Source organism: Taudactylus pleione, unplaced genomic scaffold, assembly GCF_031769625.1.
Source record: "Taudactylus pleione unplaced genomic scaffold, aTauple2 ptg000602l, whole genome shotgun sequence".
Classification (NCBI taxonomy): domain Eukaryota; kingdom Metazoa; phylum Chordata; class Amphibia; order Anura; family Myobatrachidae; genus Taudactylus; species Taudactylus pleione.
In genome coordinates, this window is record NW_028285004.1 from 3,526,590 (window position 1) to 3,544,005 (window position 17,416).

A 17,416-nucleotide genomic window follows, 5' to 3' on the forward strand; every position below is an offset into this window, starting at 1 on the left:
CCCAATGGGTCCTACCGGACTATTCTCAACCTCAAGTCCCTCAACAAGTCTTTGAGGGTTCCTCCATTCATGATGGAGACCCTGCGTTCCATCATATTGGCTATGGAGCCTGGGGATTTTATGGTGTCATTGGACATTCAGGATGCCTACCTGCATATCCCAATTTCTCCAGCTCACCAACGTTTCCTCAGGTTTGCAGTGGTCAATCAACGTTTCATGCACTGCCCTTTGACCTTTCCACAGCACCTCGGTTGTTTACGAAGGTTATGGCAGCCCACCTGCGGATGCAGGGGGTCCGCCTGTTACCCTATCTGGACGCCCTTCTACTGTTATGAGGGTCTGCAACTGACCATCTGCAACTGACCATATCTGTGTTGCACAATTACTCCTGGCTGATAAACTTTAAAAAGTCCTCCCTGGTTCCCTCACAGAGGATGCTCCATCTTGGAGCCCTGTTGGACTCTCAACAACAGATGATCTTTGTGACAGAGGAAAAGATCTCTTCATTGCAGGCAAAGGTACGCAGTTGCCTTTTAGAGTCGCCGAGTGTCCATTCACTTGGCAATGAGGTTACTGGGATCCCTGGTGTCGACGTTCGACATGGTGGAATATGCCCAGTTTCACTCCAGACCTCTGCAGAAGTTGATCCTCTCCAGACACCATCGGATAAAGTCAGACAATGGTGCTTTCTTCAGAGGTATGTCTGTCTCTGGCCTGCTGGCTGCGGACATCTCACCTCAACAGATGCCAGTCTCCGAGGTTGGGGGGCTTCCTTGTTCCAAGGAAGGTGGACCACAGCAGAATCTGCTCTTCCAATCAACGTATTGTAACTTCGAGCAGTATTCAGAGCTCTTCAGCAAGCAAGACTTGTTCTTCACGGCAAACTCGTGCAAGTCCAGTCGGACAATGCCACCACAGTGGCTTACATAAACCATCAAGGAGGAACTGACAGAGGTGTCCCGCATTCTAACTTGGGCGGAAGGCAATCTCCTAGCCATCTCGGCCGTGTTCATTCCAGGAGTGCTCAACTGGGAAGCAGACTTCCTCAGCCGTCAAGACGTGCATCCAGGGGAGTGGTCTCTGAACCAGGAAGCATTTCAACTCCTAGTGGACAGGTGAGGCCTTCCAGAAATAGACCTTGTGGCCTCCCGACACAACAACAAGCTGCCAGTGTACGGGTCAAGAACAAGGGACGCGGAAGCTCTCCTTGTGGACGCCCTGTCGGTCAGGTGAACTTTCAGTTTGCGTACCTCTTTCCTCCATTCTCCCTTCTTCCTTGAGTGCTTCAAAAATTCAAACAAGGAGGAGACACGCTGCTGCTGGTAGCTAGAGCCTGGCCCAGATGTCACTGGTACTCAGATCTTCGGAGTCTCTCCATCGACACTCCGATACTGCTGTCTCAAGGTCCTTGCCTTTACCCAGACCTGGGTCTTCTGTCTTTGACGGTGTGGCTCTTGAGACTGCCCTCTTAAGGTCCAGGGGATTTTCTGGCTCTATGGTTAACACCATGCTCAGAGCTCGCAAGCCGGCTTCTGCCAGAATTTACCACAGAGTGTGGCATACTTTCTTTGAATTGTGTCGCCCTAAAGGTTATGTTCCCCAGGTATGTAGGATCTCCAGGATTTTGGCTTTCCTACAAGCAGTCTTCGCCTGGCATCCCTCAAGGTGCATGTTTCTGGTTTGTCAGTATGGTTTCAGCGTACGATTGCTCCTCTTCCAGATGTTCACACCTTCATGCAGGGTGTTCTTCGCATACAGCCTCCCTTTGTCCCTCCTGTGGCTCCTTGGGATTTCGCTGTGGTCCTGTGGGCTCTTGAAGGACCGCCTTTTGAACCTGTGTGCTCAGTGGATTTCAAATGGCTTACTACGAAGACTGTATCTTCTGGCTATTGCGTCGGCCAGAAGGGTGTCAGACTTGGGGGCTCTCTCATGTCGACTTCCCTTTCTGATTTTTCGCCTGGACAGGGCGGTGCTTTGGACTCTACCTGGTTTCCTGCCTCAGGTGATGTCTAGTTTCCACATTTAATGAGGAAATTGTAGTGCCAGCCTTTAATTCCCCAGGCCTTTCAGCTGGTGAAGCCTCACTGGATGTAGTACGTGCTCCTGAGGATTTATGTAGACCGTACCAGTTCTCTTCGGAAATCGGCTCTCTGTTCTCTCGTTTCCATAAGAAGGGATGGCCTCCCAATAAGCAAACATTGGCAAGGTGGATTCGTATGGAAATCACGGAGGCTTACACTCATGAGGGCCTTCCTGTCCCAGCCTTTGTTACTGCTCATTCTACTCTGTCGGTCCTTTCGTGGGCAGCTCGCCCGTGGCGCCTCTGCTGTTCAGCTTTGCAAGGCGCCCATGTGGTCTTATGTCCATACCTTTTGTGAGGTATTATGCATTTGATACCTTCGCCTCTCAGGATGTTTCCTTCGGGCGGCGGATTCTCCTTTCTGCACAAGTGTGTCTCCACCCTTAAAGGATACTGCTTTGGGACATCCCCAAGGTATCCTGTGGATACCCTATGGATCCTGATGTAGAAAATATGAGATATGGTAAGAACTTACCCTTGTTATCTCTTTCTACGAAGTCCATAGGGTTCCACAGGACTCCCGCCCTGTCGCCCCTGTGCTGCAGATGGGCTTTGTTCTTGTCACCGGTTTTCAGTCTCCTTCTGGTGACAATGTGATTCTTGTGTGTTCCAGACTTTCTTCTGTGTTCTCCTCCGGCCTATGGCTTTTTAAGTGACTGAGGATGCCTTGGCTCAGGGGCGGGGTATAGAAGAGGGACCCCAGTGCATCCTGGGAGGCTGAAAATTAACTCTGGAGGTGCCCGATGTCTGCCACCATCCGCCTATACCCCAAGGCATCCTGTGGATACCCTATGGACCCGGATGTAGAAAGGACCATATCCTACAGACTTTGCAGCTCTCTCATAATCAGACGACTGGGCCTCTAATAAGAGGAGGATAATTAATATATAAAATGCTATTTCAAGTTTAAAACATTATAAGGTCAGGGTTTCAAATTTTTTTTTTATTGTGAACGCCCCCACCCAGCTGGTAAATTTTCTGGGGAGAACACTGATATATACATACATATGATTTGGGGATCGGCACTCCATGTAATGATCCAACCACCGGGGTGCACAAAGTCCTCAAAGAGCCTGGAACAGGGACAGGACACTCCTTATACAACGTATTGACAGGCAGCACTAAACGGATAAACAACTCTGAAAAACTTGCTTAGACGACGCTTCAGACTTTTTTTTACATCTTTCTTCAAGGTGTATATTTAATCTCTCTCTCTCTATATCTATCTATCTATCTATCTATCTAAGCACTAATCCACAGCACTCACCATTCCTAGATTCCAGAAAATCCCCATTTATTTGCCTGGTGAGGCGCTACTCTTATGTGTTAAAGCCTACCCCTGAATAAGTCCTTATTAGGGCGAAACGCTTCAGGTATTAATTGGGCACGCTTGTTTGGGTCCTCACAGACGTGGATCACAGAATTTTAAAGGTGGGGGAACCTCTCTCATTAAACCCACAAACAATGCTATGCCCCACTGTAATATTACACTAACATGTCATTACTGAACAATATCTTTTAAAGATTTTTATCAAGAAAATTTTTTATTATTATAATAAAGATATTCATGCATATATGAACTATTGATTTATTATTCTTTTGGGTGTTTTTCCCTTGGTGCAAGGGTTTATTTTTAGTAGAAGTTTATCCACGGGGATGATCCTCTCCAAGTAAAAGGACATAACGTGGAGTATATGGTCTTAAAGACGACATCGAGATCTGTTGGTCATCACTATACCTTTGTGCATCAATATATTGACACACAAAAAGGACATTGATATTGAACATTATCTAGAGACTTTAAATTATTATTAGCGCCCCCTCATTATTTGTGAACAACAAGAGATATGGTAAGAACTTACCTTTGTTATCTCTGTTTCTATGAGGTCCATAGGGTCCACAGGATTGACCTTGGGGTATAGCTGGATCTGGATCCACGGGCACCACGCAGTTAAAGCTTTTGCTGCTCCCAGGATGCACTGGGTCCATCCCCCTATATACCCCGCCCCAGCCACAGGCACCTTAGTTGGTAAGTAGCCAAAACCGGAGGAGACAAAAACAGAGAGAAGGAAGACTGGAACACACAAGAACCATACTCACGGAAAGGGAGACTGAAAACCGGTGACCAGCCACATAGCCCATTTGAAGCCAGGTGCGTCAGGACGGACGCCATGTGGACCCTATGGACCTTGTAGAAACAGAGATAACACAGGTAAGTTCTTACCATATCTCTTGTTTTCTACTTCAGGTTCCATAGGGGGTCCACATGGTTGACCTTGGGGATGTCCCAAAGTAGTTCAACTAAGGGCGGGGACGCTCCTGTGCTGAAAGGAGAATCCTGCGCCCGAAGGACGCATCCTGAGAGGTGAACGTGTCAAACTTATAGAATCGTAGAAAAGTGTGTATGGAAGACCAAGTGGCTGCCTTACACAGCTTAACAGCCGAGGTGCCACAGCCAGCAGCCCACGAGGGACCCACAGACCGAGTGGAATGAGCCTTAACAGAGGCTGGAACAAGTAACCCCGCCTGGGAATAAGCCTCACAAATAACTAAACGAAGCCAACAGGCCAAAGTTTGCTTGTTGGCAGGCCAACCCCTCTTTTGAAAACCAAAGAGGACAAAAAAAATCAGATCTACGAACGGAACTAGTGCAATCAATATAAACCTTGAGAGCACGGACAACATTTAAGGAAGCCTCACCAGCAGAGAGATCAGGTGACAAATGCCGGCACCACAATTTCTTGATTAATGTGGAACTTGGAGACAACCTTAGGAAGAAAACCCGGACAGATGCGAAGAACTGCCCTGTCCTGGTGAAAAATCAGAAAAGGCGAACGGCAAGAGAATGCGCCTAGTTCTGACACTATTCTGGCTGACGTAATTGCCAGGAGAAAATCAAACAGTCTTAAGTATCATCCATTTGAGCTCCACCGACTCCAGAGGCTCAAACGGAGGACCCTGCAAGGCCCGAAGGACCACCGCCAAATCCCAAGGAGCCACTGGTGGAACAAAGGGAGGTTGAATCCGGAGGACACCTTGGAAAAAAGTACGGACATCAGCCAGAGTAGCGATTCTATGCTGGAACCATACAGTGCGGACACATGAACTTTAAATGAAGCGAGGCGTAAACCCAAGTCCAAACCAGATTGAAGAGACACCAAAATCCTAGAAACCTGAAACGCTTGAGGATCGTAGTTCCTGGACTCACACCACTGAAAATAAGTATGCCACACCCTGTGGTAGATCCTGACGGAAGCTGGCTTACGTGCCTGTAACATTGTGCCGATGACTGAGCTGGAAAAGCCCCGTGCTCTTAAGACTGTTTTTGACGGCGTGGCTCTTGAAACATCAGACGACCCAGGTCCGGGTGTAGGCAGGGCCCGAGACAACAGGTCCCAACGTTGAGGCAGAAGAAACGGAACGTCAATGGATAGACGCCGAAAATCGGAGTACCAGGGACGTCTGGGCCAAGCCGGTGCAACCAGCAGAAGTGTGCTGATACCATGGACCCTAGAACTCTCATTGCCGAGTGCACTGACACCTGGGAACTCTTTAGACAACTGTTCACTCGCAGTTGTAGAGGCGCAACCTTCTCCGGAGACAGGAAGATCCGTTGCTGACGGGAGTCTAGAAGGGCTCCCAAATGAACCATCCTCTGTGATGGAATGAGAGATGACTTCTTCCAGTTTAGTAGGCACCCGTGCGCATGGAGACAAGCGATCGTCAGGTGCAGATGTTGTAAAAGGACCTCCGGAGAGCCGCCCAGCAATAGGAGGTCGTCTAGATACGGCAGAAGCCATATACCTTGGCTGCGCAGATGTGCCGCCATGACAGCCATCACTTTTGTGAACACCCTCGGAGCCGTGGAAAGACTCCACGGGAGCCCGCCGCCACTTACTAGTGCCTCCGGTCTATCCCCAGAGACCAGAGGCAAAAGGACTGCATGTGAGAAGGCAGCATACCCGTAGGTCACCGCAAGCAGCGACCCGCGGCTTACCTTATCCCCGGCGCATCCGGCAGCAGTCCAGGAAGAGCCCTGAGCCTGTGCTAGTGCAGGCTCTGGGGTTCCACCGCGATCCCCAGATCAGTACTGGCACAGCAGCACCAGCGGGGTTGGAGGAGCGGCAGCTTAGACGTCCAATGGACAGTCAGAAGCTGCCACTCAGAAAAAGTGTTTAAAAATAAAAATGAATAAAACTCAGTGCAAGCTTAGGGGCTGCCCAGCAGCCCCCCTGCGCTAGGGTGACCCGACCCGGCCGGGCACCAACTAAAACTGAGGTGCCTGTGGCTGGGGCGGGGTATATAGGAGGATGGACTAGTGCATCCTGGGAGCAGCAAAAGCTTTAACTGCGTGGTGCCCATGGATCCAGATCCAGCTATACCGCAAGGTCAACCCTGTGGACCCCCTATGGAACCAGAAGTGAAAAAAAAAAATATATATATATACACACACACACACACACATATATATATATACACACATATATATATATATATATATATATATACACACACACATATATATACACACATATATATACACACACACACATATATATATATACACACACATATATATATATACACACACACACATATATATATATACACACACACACATATACACACACACACATATATACACACACACACACACACACACACACACAGTCCATTCATTGTAGTTGAAACAGTGCAGTGGTTTAGTGGATAATCGAAGTTTCGGGGCAATACACCCCTTCATCAGGATGCATCGAAAAGTCAATGATTAACTTTTAAACCACTGCACTGTTTCAACTACATTGAATGGACAAAGTGCCGCCTTTTGTGCTTCTATATGGTGGGGTCGCCGATCCCTGTAAGGAAGGCACCGGAGCAGGTATTGTGCTATTTTACACAGTGAGTGCCGGATGATTGCAATGACAGTTTAACATACAAGACCAGGATGAGCTGTTAAGGGGCCTATCCATTACACGACTTTGTGAACAATTTTTCACAAAGTCGTGTAAAGGATAGCCGGCAAGGACCAGCGATGCGCGTGCACGCTGGGTCCTTGCCGACCCAGACTATCTACTGAACATGCCTGGCAACCTGCGACGCTTGTCAGGTTCGGCATGTTTGGAGATCGGTGGTTGGACTCCTGCACTGAATGACGTTCAGTGCGGACACCGCACCTCGGCGACCTGAAGGTCTGAACGCTAGCCGTTCAGTCTTTAAAGGTGCCTATCCACTAGGCGACCTGAGGCGTTCATTCATGAATTGTAGCAGAAATTCTTTATCGGTACATAAATTGTTAAAGAGCTTTAGAGGACAATAAGTGAAGGTCCAATATCACTGGCCAAAAGAGTGTACGTGTCTGTGTAATAATTATATATATATATATTTTATTTATTTATTATATATACACACACATATACACATACATACTGCCTGTCAGTCTGCACACAGCTAGCCGTTAGTAGCTCACCCCACAAACTGTCAGATGGTTTCGAGAGTCAACAAGTTCTAGAATAGGTCACTGACTTGTGTGGTACTTAATGCCAGAGCACTATTAAGTATCTCATGGATGTTTACTGAACTTGATGCCAAAAGATAGCTTTTTGCTCTATGCAGAAAGAACGAACTACATTTATCAAAAGAGAAGGGAAATTATAATAACAGTAACTGAAACTTGATTGTTTAAAAGAAACACTTCCACACAACCATGAATTTAGAAGAAAAAAAAAACAAAAAGTTAGGCTCAACATGAATGCTTAGTGTTTGCAATATTAATTTCAGATATGGCCACTGGCTGACACTGTCCCAGGCTTAGAGAACAGATATGGTAACTTCATGACTAGTTAAAATATTTTGCAATGGATCAAAAACAGCACTTTGTTTATTAAAAAGCTGTGTAGTTGTAGTCAGATAAGGCAGACACTATGACCCGTATTCAATATTGGAGCGAAAAGTCTGTCCTAGACTTTTCGCTCCACATCGGAGCTTTTCTGGGGATACGGGTGCGTGCCCGCTTTATCTCCGTATTCAAATTATACCCGGCGAAAACAAGAGTCTGCGAAAAGGTAAGTAACTGGAAAAATAGGGGAATGTTCGGGAATTCATCCAGGGATCCCCCTAATGATGTCCAGACATGGGGGATAACTGTGGGTACCCCCGTTTAGCCCTGTAGAATGTGATCTGCATTTTTAAATAGCCGTGGCAGGTGTTTTTTTTCCCCCCGACATTGAAGTAGTGATGCAGAAGAGCACTTCGCTTTTCTTCCCGTTTTTAAAAGTGGTCCCATCAAATTTGGGGAACATGAAAATGGGTACTAGCATATTTTTAAGTCCCTAAACTCATTTTTAAAAAATCCTGCAAAAATGCAGCTGCTGCTAATAGCCTATTCTAGAAAACACCTGTTGCATACCTACAGAATACCCCTGAACCTAGTTTGCTTTTTTTAAACACTGTTCCCCATTTTTTTTTTACCCGAAATATATAAAAAAAAAAATAGGGACACCCCAAATTTTTTTTCACTTTTTTTTTGAGACAGTTCGTTTTTAAGGCCATCCCCCAGGGGTGAAGGCTATTTTTTTAAGCTTGCACCCCTAAACCCCAATTCTGCACTTTTTTTCGCCATGTAAAACATGGTGAAAAGTGAAACATTTTTTTTTCAAAGACTTTTCGAACCTGCGAAAAGTCTTTGAAATTGAATACGGGGATAATTGAAATAGGCGAAAATTACGTTTATCGCCGATTCCGACTTTTCGCAGCCTAATTGAATACCCCCCTAAACCTCTAAAGAAATGTACTATGCCAAACAGGATACCAGTGGTGCAGAAATAATGCTGCAATACTGAAACAAAGTCTCATACCAATTATTGGAAGGGGGTGCACTAAGGATGATTCCGGTTTACACGAGCAGTAGATCATCATGTGTAAATTGTGTTATAAAACTATAGTATTGATAAAAGACAATGTCTTGATAAATCTGTTTACATACTACACATTATACACACACTGCCTGATTCAGAGCCACACACAATGTTGATGTTCATGTAATTGAGGGATTATTTTGCACTGCACATTTGCAGAAATTTATGAACACTCCTACAGCGCATGCGTTACAGAGTATGCACAAAGGTGCTGTTGAGATGAGGACAAATGGATCAGAAATGTAGTAAAGTGCCAGGCGTTCCTATGCAGTGACTGGGAGGTGGCTAGAAATGCACGCAACAATGGCCCGTTCAGTGGGCGTGCCAATGAAAGGGAGAACAGTCAGAGACATGGTCACAAGTATAGGTGGTCAAGGTCAGATAGTGATATTGCACCTGCAAGGTGCAAGTTTAACACCAATCACTATTACATGGTGCATGGATGACTGCACATTCAGCCGAACAAATGTAAACAAAGGAAAGCATTTGTAGTGGTATTTGCATAAACTCACAGATGGGTGGCCGCCTATAGACACTGCTGCGTGCGACTCAGAATAAGCCCAATAGTGTGAGAGAGAGTGTGAGTATGTATGTATGTATGTATGTATGTATGTATGTATATATATATATACACACACATATATATATATATATATATATATATATATATATATATACATACATACACATATACACACACTCTCATAGGCACACATACACAGCTCTGAGGCCAAATCAACACCATTCCTGTACAATATTTGTAGTGTGGCAGGGCACATTATCCTTCTGAAAGAGGCTACTGCCATCAGTGAATATCATTACCATGAAGGGGTGTACTTGTTCTGCAACAATGTTAACGTATGTGCCAAAGTAACATTCACATGAATGCCAGGACCCAAGGCTCCCCCAGCAGAACATTGCCAAGAGCATCACACTGCCTCCGCCAGCTAGCCTCATTCCCATAGTGCATGCTGGTGCCACCTCTTCCCCAGGTAAACGACACACACACACACACACACATCCGACCATCCACATGACTTAAAATAAACCAGGATTCATCAGACCAAGCCACCTTCTTCCATTTCTCCATGGTCCAGTTCTGATGTTTCCGTGCTCATTGTAGGAGCTTTTCGTGGTGGACAGGGGTCAGCATCCTGACTTATCTGCGGTTACACAGTCTCATACATAGCAAACTATGATGCACTGTGTGTTCAGACACCTTTCTATCATAGCTAATATAAACTTTTTCAGCAATTTGTGCTACAGTAACTACTCTTCACACGCACATCAATAAGCCTTGGGAGCCCATGACCCTGTCAGTGGTTCAATGGTTGTCATTGCAGCACTTTGGTAGGTACTGTACTAACCACTACATACAGGGAACAACTTCTAAAACCTGCCATTTTGGAGATGCTCTGACAGTTGTCCAACCATCACAATTTGGCCCGTGTCACAGTCGCTCAGATCCTTATGCTTGCCATATTTCCTGTTTCCAACAAATCAACTTTGAAGAACTGAGCATTCACTTGCTGCTCAATATATCCCATCCATTGGCATTACAACAAGATAATCAATATTAATTTCACCTGTCAGTGGTTTTATGGGAATGGGTATATAAGGCCGGCTGTCTGGATACCTCTTGTCAACAAAACAGACAGCGACATCCCGACAGGGGTTGGGTATGTATACTTACCCTCCCCCCTCTCCCCTCCCCCCCAACTAACCCTCCCTTTTTGTAGCGTAACCCTCCCCACCCTGTACCCATGTCTTCCCCCTTGAGCAACAGGTGTGTGAGAGTTCTAAATCCTTCCTGTGCTGCTCAGTGATGAGTTGCAGCTGGGTCTTTGCAATTGTAAAAACATGGAGTTCCACATCTCCCTTGCTGCAAACTGGACAGGGTTCACTCTAGACTCCCTTGGAGGGAGCTGATTCCACCAGAATGTGGGCAATTCAGGTGAGAGACAACCCCTTGTTGATTTTATATATACAGTTTTCCCATTAGGCTGTTTGGCACGCAACCCACCCTGCCTTTTATTGATGTTGAGATGCGCCCTGACACTTTGACTGAGGAATTAATATATTGTAGGAGCAGAACTGAAACTAGAGGAAAAAAACACAAATGTGGAAGGATGCTAACTCTAAACAACAAACATCCTGCATTATTTATTTAAGTCTTCTCAGAAAATAGGTTGAAAACATAAGCTTACAGTTTGCTGTATAAAGGTCGTTACAATGTGAAAAAAATCTCAAAATGCATGAAGAGCAATGTGCACACTTAGCAATGTGTACCAAGCACAACATCGCCAGCATACACACTTGACAATGCCCGGTCCGATGGGAGTGGGATGTATGTATGTGTCATGTTACAGCAAGGCATTGTTAGCGACATCCCCAATTGGCCCTGCAGAAGGGCCAACGTGCAATGTCGAAGCAACCCGCGGGAACACGCATGTCATGGGTACATATTAGACAATGTACCCGATATGTCACTCCAAGCTTAAGGCTTGGTCTACCCTGTCTCACATCTGCACCATCTGTTTACCATGAACATATTTATTCTAATTTTATATACTGGATTTTATATTACATAATTTGACATTCTAACTGGAACTGCAGATTTTTGTGGCGGCCTACAAAAACAATGATGAAGGGTGAGGGTAAAAAGGAAATAATGCTATGTAAATATTACAATACAATTTTATGTTATATAAATCAGTATTTTTGAATTAGTAGCATTTTAAAAAATAAAATTACTTCTACAAGATGCAATGTAATTTGATATATTACCAGCACCACTAATAAATTGTAACATTAGCAACAAAAATGCCAGTCTTTTTAACTGAAAAATTCAGCATGTAATGTCTACATTCAATAATAGAAGAAAAGAGGAAAATAACTAAGTAAATAATGTAAGGTGTGAGTAAATTAAAATTAAGGATAACTATGGCTATTTTGATGCAACAGCAGGAGAGCAATTTTTAATAAATATGGCAAGTGTAACTCTAGTGGCCATGTGTATAATTCCTCTTAAAAGCCAGCAGGAAAGGTTTCATGAGCACAAATAAAAATGTTCCTGAATTAAAACAGAGTGCGTCATTTATTTTAGCCTCTGGCACTATACAAAACCATGCAATATATGCACAAAGGAGGTCATGCATTATATGTGTAATACTGTAACAGGTAAGCCACAATGCACTTTACTTAATTAAATATGCATTATTAAATGACTAAGAGGGAGTCTTATCCAATACATTTATGTAGCAAATTCTATACATGATTAATATGAGAATGCACGAGCCAGTTCTTTCACACACAAACATATCAGATTGCAACGGTTATCAAAATGATTTTATATATGTAAAAATTCATGCAGTCTCAGTAATAATCATCATAAGAGCAAAAGCATAAGGGGCTGGCTGAATCTAAACCAGGAGCAATGAATGCAAACTTATCACGTGAGTGTTATCCAGGCTGTGACGTTAAATTCTGCTCTGTCAGAAGACAGCATCTGTCAAAGCCCACATATAAACCACTGCCTCCGAGAGAGGCAGCAGCCTAGAAAGCTGTCTTGGTTCTCTAGACCACAGCCCTCCCCCTGCAAGCTCCGTCTTCTTCTCAAGCTGCCTAGCAACAAGAAAGGAGGGTAAATCCTCTCTACTATTATTTAATTTAACGGGGCTATGTTCTTGTGGTGCTTTCTCCAAAGCCACAGAGATTTGTTAGTACTGGCATGGATACAGACGGTTTAACACTGCATTAGAGACAAAAGAAAAGATCCGTGGAAGCTTTCAATGCAGAGGAAGCTACCAGGCTACCATCTCAGAGTGCAAAAGGACAATACTGGGGATATTCTCACTTCCCAGCAGAGAGAAATACAGAATGCCCATGACTGGAACAGGCGAAAGGGCAAGCTGCAAACAGATGGACAGCAGGCAGAAGCATTCACAGAAGGGAGATTTTTGAAGCAAGTGCGCATGTTCATGCTCTCTTTTTTTTGCCCAAGTGATGACGTGCCAAAACTATTCTCATAAGGTGTATTCCTACAACCATGAATTTGTTCACTAAAAACAAAGGTATGTTAAAATATTGTTTGCTGGTATTTTATTGCTTATTTTCTTTATATCTTCAGTATGAAGTGATTTGTTTGGGTGGGTAAAAAGCAAATTAACTGTAAAATGACATGTGTGTTTAACACAGCTGCACAAAGGACAATATTAAAGGACAAACCGCAACAAAATATTAGTATGGGAATCTGCAATAGGAGGAGTAAAATCTGCAATATGAAGGGAAGTAAATCCCTGTACAAACTAGGTCATATTTAATCCTTATCTGAAGTAATCTTCCATCTCTACTGAAACTAGCAAGCTGCTAAAATCAGAAGATCATTCAAATAGGTAGAAGCTAAAATCAGATCCAGAAAGAAGATGTAGATCTATACATTATATATAATTATAAGAAAAGGAGAGAGAGAGAGAGAGAGAGAGAGAGAGAGAGAGAGAGAGAGAGAGAGAGAGAGAGAGAGAGAGAGAGAGAGAGACATATATACACATACTCACACACCTTTCCAGTCTACTTAATTGTAAACATCAGAACTGATTAAATGACAGTAAAGGCACATTGCAAAGCATTTTTTTGTATGTAAGACGCATTGCATGCAGAACACTGCAGGAATTACACTGATCCTCGATGTTATCAAGGCACAATAAATCATATAAGTGTGGGCAATATAAAATGTGCTTACTTTGCCCTGGGCAGCGTTAGCTGGTAATGAAAAGTGTCTTACAGTACAAAAATCTTAGAATCTTGGGGGGGTTCTATCAGAACACCGATTACACAGGTTAATGCAAATATTTTGTTGCAGACTTAGAGAACAAGCAATCATACTACATTTTGTAAGGCAACCAAGAAAGCATAATTAAACAATTACGTGTGTAAGAAGATTTATGTAACATGGCCTATCTCAGTACAGCAAACGTGTAGTTCAAATTATTAGTCGACTAAACAGTATATTTAGTGTTTCAACTAAAACAGTATTAAATACATAGTAGAGTAAACGTATTGTTTGGTTACTTTACAAGCCAATCTATAGCCATTATTCAGAAAGGACTAATTTAATAGTCAAATAGGAAAGGCTTATTCTAATTCTTAAAGTAAATAAAGTAAAAATTCAGCCACATCTACTGGAACTATTCTACACATCAGCAACAATAAAAAAAAAGGAGAAAACACATTTGTTTTGAGCATGAGTAGGTCAGAGATTTAGAGAAATACTTGCCTAAATGCAGCTAATACCTCATTGTGTAATTTATGAAAAGGAAGACTAGCTGCACGTTTTAAAATGACAAAAACAGTATTACGCTATAGGTGTTTAAAACATTTGTTTTTATTTTTGGGTCTAGACTGAAAATACCAGAGTGGGAAAACTGCAAAAGTTTTTTATATGGCAAATATAAATATTCCTAGAGATTTAATTATGCACCTTTAACATACTAAATAGATTGTGCTTAATAAGGCAGACCAAAGAAAGATATACAAGACCATAAGTTTAGGATTAGGAAGTGTACACAGAATGCAGGACTGACTGTTCACAAGCCAAAAGAGAAAAATAGCATCTGTTATGCAAACTTAAAAAAATATATATAATTGTAAAGTTGTTTATGGACTGCTCCCTGCATATAAAAGAAGTTCATTTCAGACAGTAGTTAACAGAATTTCCACTGCTCTAAAGAGTGCCCTGATCTCTAGATACCTGTATAAAAAAAAAAATCGCATACAAGGCTCTGGCTCCATCTAGAGGATATATTAAGTTGTAATTCATATATCACACATTCAAGTAAAATCTCTCTAAATTCAAACAGTGTAATTTTAAATCGTTTTAACAGAGAAGTTACTGAACCCTGAGAATTAGTTTTGACAAATGCATCTTCTGATTGCCATGAACACGGTGGCAAAATGATGCTAAGCTGTTTAGTGTGACTAACAACGTGGTTTCAGTCAAACGTTGTCAAGTCGTCTTCTCTTCGTACATGACAATATTTACAGGCATTGGCTCAATAGACCGAATATCGAAAATATACAAAATCAGTAGGATGCCAATAATCAATTGCCAATTTTACCTTTTATATTTTGCATTTGAAATTCAGGGTTACATTTTCTTTATACTTCACTTCCCCATCAGGGGGTTAAATGCAGGTTATGTGCACACTAGGGAGTCAAGGTCCCCATACATCAGCAGTCAGAAAACCACTAATGAACAATTTTGAAGAATTGTTGCCCTATTTTAGGATTTCCCAATCTAGCAATCTGCACCCATATGTTAGATATTTTTCAGTGATTTGCAGATCTTTTTCAGCAAACAGATCTGCCAATCTTGAAAGGCCCATCCTTTTACTAGTAACGATCTGCAAATCTGCTGATTGTTACTATGCCCTAGCAATCGACAGCCCCAATTGATCTGTGAAATCCAACATGTTGGACAACCTGATTTACCAATTCCAATCACTTTTTGGTTGAAATGTGCGATCTATGAACCCCATACATTGCAGATTTTTTTATACAAAAATCTTCAAATTGCAGAATTGCTACAATCGATTGCTGATGTATTGGGGCCTTTAGAAGCAGAAGATTTTGTTGAATTGTGTCTTGAGTCTTTTACCCTCAACTGATTAAATAAGAATTGTTATACTTTGTATAATAACAGAATAAAGCTTTTATCCTTAATTTGTTTTGCAGATCTTCCTCTAGGAATCGATCAATCAAATATAGAAAAATGAAAAAGCCACAAAAGTAAAACTGCCACATTAGTGGGTGTGGAGTAAAACCAGGGATTTGTGCAACACACTTGCTTCAGGATTTCAACAGCATGCTTCAGTGGAGGAGACGCCATTGCTGCCTTGCCAAAATGACGTGGAATAGCAAACGCTCTCTTTTCCGGACCCATCTGACCGGGCTTTTGTCACTTGTGTTTCTGTTCGCTATGTTTCTGTTTTTTAATCACCATAACTCGTTCATTGGCAGAGTTGGAATTAAAGAAAATCCAGTGACTCATACGATACGAGGATTCAAAGCAATGAAAAGTGAAACTAACAGCTCACTACGAAATATCTGGAAAGATGCTAGTCCTCAAACACTTAAGCCTCACACTGCATCCAATTTAAGTAACACAGAGTCACAGCAGCAAGGTGTGACTGGTTTGGAGAATACATTAAGCACCAATGGAAGTATTTACAGTGAAAAGGGTTTTGGTCATGAAAACTCATATCATTACAAATACGTTATAAACGAGCCTGAGAAATGTCTGAAGAAAAGGCCTTTCCTCATATTACTTATAGCTGCAGAACCCCAACAAATTGAGGCACGGCAGGCTATTCGACAGACCTGGGGGAATGAGAGCTTGGCACCAGGAATTCAAATTTTAAGACTCTTTCTGTTGGGTGTGCACAGCAAGCTAAATGTATTAACTGAACAGGCCATAGTTGATGAAAGCCGACAATACCACGATATCATCCAACAGGAATATTTAGACACTTATTATAATTTGACCATTAAGACACTTATGGGTATGAACTGGGTATCAACATACTGTCCCTATGTCCCATATGTCATGAAGACAGACAGTGACATGTTTGTTAATACTGAATATTTAATTAACAAACTTCTGAAACCAGACCAACCCCCAAGAACCAACTACTTTACAGGGTATTTGATGAGAGGCTATGCACCCAACCGCAACAAAGACAGCAAATGGTACATGTCGCCAGAATTGTACCCTAGTGAGCGTTATCCTGTGTTTTGTTCTGGGACTGGTTATGTGTTCTCTGGAGACCTGGCAGCAAAGATATTTAAAGTCTCTTTAAGCATCAGAAGATTACATTTGGAGGATGTGTATGTTGGCATCTGTCTTGCCAAGTTACGTATTGACCCTAAACCCCCACCCAACGAGTTTGTATTCAATCACTGGAGAGTTTCCTACTCTAGCTGTAAATATAGTCACCTAATTACCTCCCATCAGTTCCAGCCTGGTGAATTGATCAAATATTGGAATCATTTACAACAGAATAAGCACAATGCCTGTGCCAATGCAGCCAAGGAAAAAGCCAGTAGGTATCGACATCGCAAAATGCACTAAAGACTATTAAGGGACTATTTAATGTGCAATTAAATATGAAAGCATGTGCAGTGGCAACTTTTCTGGGCTGTAAATTGAGTGAAAAATTATTTTTTTATTTCAAGAATCATAAAAACTATATGGGAAAAAAACCAGGTGAGAAAAGAATACTGCATTAAAAATGTTGTGTGTTTAACTTGTGCAATAAGAAGCATGCACACTTCAGTGGTACACCTGCTATTTTATGTGCCAATAAACAATTAACAAATTTTCCACACAAATACAAATGCATCCACACTTCTTATAGAATACATT

General features: G+C 42.6%; 2 protein-coding genes across 2 annotated transcripts in view; one reads left to right on the forward strand and one right to left on the reverse strand.

Annotated features, from left to right (window-relative positions):
- CDC73 (cell division cycle 73) overlaps nt 1-17,416 on the reverse strand; it is a 149,057-nt gene that overhangs the window by 55,507 nt on the left and 76,134 nt on the right. The window lies entirely within an intron of this gene.
- Nucleotides 12,537-17,370, forward strand: B3GALT2 (beta-1,3-galactosyltransferase 2). Its single transcript, XM_088453884.1, has 2 exons — nt 12,537-13,067; nt 15,727-17,370. Exon 2 carries the CDS (start codon nt 15,857-15,859, stop codon nt 17,120-17,122), a length of 1,266 nt encoding a protein of 421 aa, XP_088310010.1. The 5' UTR covers nt 12,537-13,067; nt 15,727-15,856; the 3' UTR covers nt 17,123-17,370.

Excerpts from the sequence above, each read along its gene's own strand:
- B3GALT2 (XM_088453884.1), top strand. The coding sequence starts at position 15,857 with ATGCTTCAGTGGAGGAGACGCCATTGCTGCCTTGCCAAAATGACGTGG.